Below are 6,283 nucleotides of genomic sequence, written 5' to 3'. Positions count from 1 at the left end.
ATTGTCTGAAGGGAGAGGGGGGGGTGGTCCAATCTGGGTGGGTATGGTACGGGCCACGATACGGGCCTCTACCTTGCCAGACCCCACAAAGTGAAATCTGCGCCAGCTAGGAGTTAGCGTAGTTTTTCACTATGGTTTACATCAGTTTTCTGGCGTAAATTATAATGAATTTGTCGGGCCGCTGTGGCCTGCCCTCTTTAGGAAGCCACGCCCATTTCTACATTAGAGGTGAGGGCGGCATAAAAAGACCAATAGCCGCAATTTGCAGGTCCTTTTTGGTTCCATTGCGACTTTTCTACGCCAGAAAACTATTGTAGAAAGGTTGATACATTCCCCCCTCTGTTTATGCAGGGAGTTTGGATCTCTGTTTCAGGAAAACAGATCTCTGACCACTATAAAGATATATTTAGAAATAATTCAGTGCAAAATTTTGAATCTATTTGAATTATAAAAAAAACAAACTGGAATTTAAGGATAGGCATTCACTTTTTTTTTTTTGCACACATATCCACAGTATTTGCCTTCTCTGCCCAGATGGGCACAACACACGTTGAACATACATTATAATAATTGTTGCTATAAGGATCATTCATTCCTGTTGCCACCATGCATCTTTCTTCACCTGCAGAAGATGCTAGGCACCATAAATAGAACATAAGGAACAATGTATGTATCTTCAGTCCACAATACACAGTTGTAGACATGACACATTTTTGGATTTTCAAAAAAAAAAAATATACATTTAAAAAGAAGAAAAAAAAACAAAGAAGAAAAAGAAAAATATTATGTAGAGGTCACATTTTACCACAATTTGCCAATAAAATGTCCATACAAACCATTTCAGTTATTGACCATATACAGATGTGTTTAGCAAAATACATCACATTTGGGTTTTCTCAAAAACATTTTACCCCTGTTAGCATCTTGTCTAAAATAAACTACATATTTTTTTAAATGACAATGAATATCTTTAACACCATAACATTTTTAAGTCCAGCATTCTGTAAGATATACATTTTTCTAAATATATCATTATAGCAGTGAAAGCTCTGGTTTCCTGGTACAGAGGTCCAAATCCCCTACATAGACACAGTTAAATGATATAATTCAGGCTGCCTGCAGCCACCACTAAGGGGAGCTTATTGCATACTGTTTATACATTGAACTCAATAATAAAGCAGTATGAAATTAGCTCCTAGGCTAGATATCCATTATTCTAATACAAAGCTCCAAATCCACTGCATAGACATAGAATTAAATGATAAAATGTTGGTTGCCTGCAGCTACCACTAGAGGGCGCTTATTGTATTTTATTATTGAGTTCAATGTATAAACAGTATGCAGTAAACTCTTCTGCTCCCTCTGGTGGTGGCTTAATAAAAATGGTATGGATATTCTCTTTATGGGTGGACATTCTCTCTAAAGGAAATCTTTCATCAGAAAGACGCCTTTAATAAAGAACATCTACAAGTTCTCATAGATATAGGACCCATTAGCACCTCAAGCTCCCCTTTGGGGCACCATTCAAAAGAATTAACCTGACTGGCCCAAGAAGCACAGCAATCATGTGATGCCCTTCAGCCAATCATGCCGGGAGGTGTCATAATTAAAATACTGCTACCTGAACGAGAAGCTAGACACTTTGAGCTATAGATGTTCTTTATTGTGTGGTGACTAGAAATGAACACATTTCCTGAAATTCACTTTAGGGTAATTTTATCAAATCGGCTGTCCAATTCTATTTGGTCTGAATAAATTTGCTGCCACTTTTAAGTTCCCCAATTGCCCTGTCTGACTCTTTGATGTCTACTAGGATTGTATCCAAGTCTTAGACATCAGAGAGTCAAACAAGCCAACCAAGGCACTTGCGATTCCACCCCTAAAATAAAAAAAATACCATACTCACCTCACCTAGTCTCCTGTAGAGACGCATCCCTGCCGGTCTCCTGAGACAACTCCTGAGTCATTTTGTCCCAGGTGACCGCTGCAGCCTGTGATTGGTTGCAGCGGTTACATGGGATGAAAAAAAAGTCATTTCAGGAGGTGGCCAGGGACACGCTGCTATGGGAGGCCAGGTGAGTATGGTAATTTGTTTTTATCTCCTCTCTTCCCTTCCTCCTTTTTCTATTCTGTAAAATGGTGGGTGGCGGTCACCATTTTGCCGATTCTTGTGCCACAAATCCCAAAAGTTTTGGTTCCTGCCGAATCCAAAACTTTTAAAACTTTTTAACCTAGTGGTGACAGAGTAAGTTTACGGTACTCCATCTTATTAAATACTCATGTCTGCTGATCCCAGCAACCGCATTACGAGGCCCAATAGTCATGTATAAGGGTATGTGCACACACACTAATTACGTCCGTAATTGACGGACGTATTTCGGCCGCAAGTACCGGACCGAACACACTGCAGGGAGCCGGGCTCCTAGCATCATAGTTATATACGATGCTAGGAGTCCCTGCCTCTCTGCAGGACAACTGTCCCGTACTGTAATCATGTTTTCAGTACGGGACAGTAGTTCCACGGAGAGGCAGGGACTCCTAGCATCGTACATAAGTATGATGCTAGGAGCCCGGCTCCCTGCACTGTGTTCGGTCCGGGACTTGCGGCCGAAATACGTCCGTCAATTACGGACGTAATTAGTGTGTGTGCACATACCCTCATAGTCAAGGAAGACTTGTTTCCCTTAATAGTGGACTACGCACAGTTTTAGGTCTACATGGATATACACTGGAATCTACTACACATGATATTTAGATAGAAATGATACTATACGTAACTGAGAAAAAAGTAATGGACGTCTCTTAAACATAAAAAAAACATCCCTGTAGCAAAAACATTTCTTAATTTATTGTGTAGATTCAGAAAATAAGAACCCTTCAGAATACATAGTTAATTTAGAAAATGTATACTTTGAGCAAATATTTTTAAATGTCACATTTTTTTGTATCTGTACCTAAAATATGCATAAAATACATCATACACCCATACTTCATATATAGATACTAAGGCGTAATAATAGCAAACAAAGCTATGCAAACACTAGAGGATAAAGGATGTCTTTATATTGAGTTTACTTTGCAAACCATTATAACCTTTGCCAGTACCATAATACTGCTGGTTTGTTGAAAGTGAAATGACATTATTGTTTCAGCTTAATATTTGTGCTAAGAAAATTGTGTAACTAAATTTTGTGCTGTAAAAATGTATGTAAACTATAGAAATATTAGGATGTTTTGGTTGTTATTTATTATATAAAATGCAAGATGGTGAGGTTTCCCTTAGGCCTGATTCACACAAGCGTATTTTACGTCCGTGTTACAGACGCTAAAACAACGGCCGTCACACGGACCTATGTAATTCAATGGGGCTATTCAGACATGCATTGTTTTTGTGCACCACCCAGCCCATTGAAGTCAATGGGTGCGTGAAAACAACGGACAGCACACGAACGTCATCAGTGTTCTGTCCGTGATTCACACACCAGTTGCTAAAGAAATTATGCGGAAAAAAACAAAACACCTCCTTCAGGTTTTTTTTTTCAGACGTAAAAAACGCATGACATACAGACGATTTAAGCATAAAAAACTCAGATGCGCACCTTGCACGGATGCCGCACGTAGCTGCAATGCAGAAAAAACGCTGTGTTTTTTGCGGATGCTAAACCGAAACACTCGTGTGAATCTAGCCTTAGAGTATGAGTTTTACACAATCAGTGAGGGACGATACATTTCAGGTATCATTGTAAACTAGGGAGATGTAGTAGAGGCGAGATTGCTATTTTTGCACAACATGTTGTGATATGACATTGTGTTATCTGTGGTTTTTCACAGGACTTTAAGTAAACCTACTACATTTTTTTTAATACATTATTGAAATGCTTATTGGATCAATACCACCTTTGGGATGTTTTTGAGCCATCATGAAACAATAGTGAAAAATGCCACATTTTAGGTTAAAATTATATTAAACCTCATGTACAGGTACATTTCCTGATTATATCGATGATTCACTGTAGAAATCCATAGAAAAATCTAGAATGTTCTTATGTGCATTCTTTTTTTCTACTCCACATCTTTTTGTCTATAGGGATAGTTGAGTCTTTAAAACCATGAAATCGTCTTTAAATCTTATTGTCCATGCAATATACTTAATACGTAACTTCTTATGCCAAGTTCTTGAATATATTGATGACAATGATGCCGATTATGATCCTGAAGAACACGTCCATAATGGATCAGCCAATTTTCGAGCCATTTGCTGAAATCACAGCACCTCCAGTGGTGAAGTCCTGCAACAACATGAGATCAGCACTCCATACTAAACAGCTCTGAGTTGTGGATATACTGTAAGTCACATATTACTTCAGTAACTCAACTGAAAAGAGAAACTTCCCATAAGGATCTCTATATCATTGTCCTACTCTTCTGAATTAGAAGTCCAATGGTCGAATCCTCATCGTTGTTGAACGTAAGGAGTAACTTGGACCTTTGAAATAATGCCACTTTATGCCATTCAATTTTCCGTGATTTTGACCAGCGGTGTAATGCATTCCATTAAGATTAGAAGGACCACATGCATCAAACCACCAACCTAAGTGAACAAATAGAATAGTCACGTAAGTCAATGCATTTTAGATTTAAATGAGCATTTACATAACTTAAAATGAATGTCCACCCTAAACAGATTCAATATTCTTTGCTGATTAATTTAATAATATACTTTTTTACCCGATACAGAGCTCCAAATCCTTGGATAAACATTGAGTTTAATAGTAAAATATTGTCTGCCTGCAGTCGCCACTAGGGGGAGTTTAAGAGCTTCCTGCATACTGTTTGTACATTTAACTCATTGATAAAAACAGAATGCAATAAACTCCTTAGCTCCCCCTAGTGGTGGCTGGAAGCAACTAGGATTTTATCATTTGACACTATGTTTATACATGGATTTTAAGCTCTAATGTCAGAAAACAGCTTTCAGAAACAGAAATCACTGAACATGGCAAGAGGTTTGATATTTTCATATACCCCTTCAATACTGAAAATCAGTGGTGGTCCGAGATCTTCTCATATGTCTATATTACATTTGAGAAAATCATCTTGACGGTATATCCTCTTACACAAACAAGTACAAAGCTACATAAAGCTTAGACAAATAAAAACGAATCTCATTCACAAATAGGTATGTAAATGATACTGGATGATCCAAACAGTAAAAATACAGATGTAGTAGAGCTGAATTTGTTATATAACTGTTTCTTTTCTACATCCCAACACTGTTAAAATTATTTAGTATCCCTAACAAAAGCCCCAAATAAAAAAAACACAAATAAGACATGATTTCACCATGCCGAATGAGAAACTCAACACTGCTATGTTGTAATGAGATCATATAGGGAACATGGAGATAGACAGTTTTATCGATTTTGTTCTGAAAAATTCTACTTTACTAAGCTTCATGGCCTGATTGGCTTATTAATAAAGGAACAGATTGCATATTAAGGGATGTTCCAAGTTATATTGTTTTTAAAATAAACTGGATTTTTCTGGACGCATGATTTAAAATAATAATGTAAACTGAATATGGGTAGAAATATCAAAATAATTTGTATAGTACTGGCTCTCCTTGCGGTGATCCAGCTTGTGTAGGGAGTCTTACATGCAATGCTCCTTGGGAAAAAAATATGCAAATTAGCTTTCCTCCAGATAGAAGAGAACTGTCTCTCTAGTGCCACCTATAGGTAGCTAACCTTTAAAGAAGTTTTCCCACAAGGGACATTTATGACATAGCCACAGGATGTCATAATTGTCAGATAGATGGGGTCCCACCTCTGGGACCCGCACCTATCTCTAGAATGGGGCACCTAAACCCTGTTCTACCTTTTTGTGTTCCAACTGATTTCCGACCATGAAGGAGAAAACAGTGTGGCTCACTGAGCTACGCTGTTTCCGTAAGCCCCATAGAACTGAATAGAGGTTATGGAAATAGCGTAGCTCGCAGGCTAGGCTGCTTCTGTAACTGCCATTCACTACTATGGAGTTACGGAAACAGCGTAGCTCAGCGAGTTACGCTGTTTCCGTAACTCCCGACCATGTAATCAGGAAGTGGCCGGGAGTCAGCGTGAGCACAGAAAGCTAGAATGGGTTTAGGGGGCCCCGTTCTAGAGATAGGTGCGGGTCCCAGAGGTGGGATCCGCATCTATCTGACATTTATGACATATCTTGTGGATATGTCATAAATGTCCCTCATGGGAAAACCCCTTTAAGTCAATTACCAATCTATTAA

The 6,283-nt window shown here is 38.4% G+C and overlaps 1 protein-coding gene across 1 annotated transcript in view; it reads right to left on the bottom strand.

The window, feature by feature from the left end:
- Nucleotides 1-4,191: 4,191 nt before the first annotated feature.
- ANGPT1 (angiopoietin 1) overlaps nt 4,192-6,283 on the bottom strand; it is a 284,383-nt gene continuing 282,291 nt past the window's right edge. The window contains exon 9 of the mRNA XM_075827991.1: nt 4,192-4,591. Within this exon, the coding sequence (XP_075684106.1) occupies nt 4,431-4,591 (161 nt within the window). The 3' untranslated portion in view covers nt 4,192-4,430. The remainder of the gene's footprint in view (nt 4,592-6,283) is intronic.

This window comes from Rhinoderma darwinii, chromosome 5 (assembly GCF_050947455.1).
Source record: "Rhinoderma darwinii isolate aRhiDar2 chromosome 5, aRhiDar2.hap1, whole genome shotgun sequence".
Lineage (NCBI taxonomy): Eukaryota > Metazoa > Chordata > Amphibia > Anura > Rhinodermatidae > Rhinoderma > Rhinoderma darwinii.
This window is presented reverse-complemented; position numbering and strand designations above follow the sequence as displayed.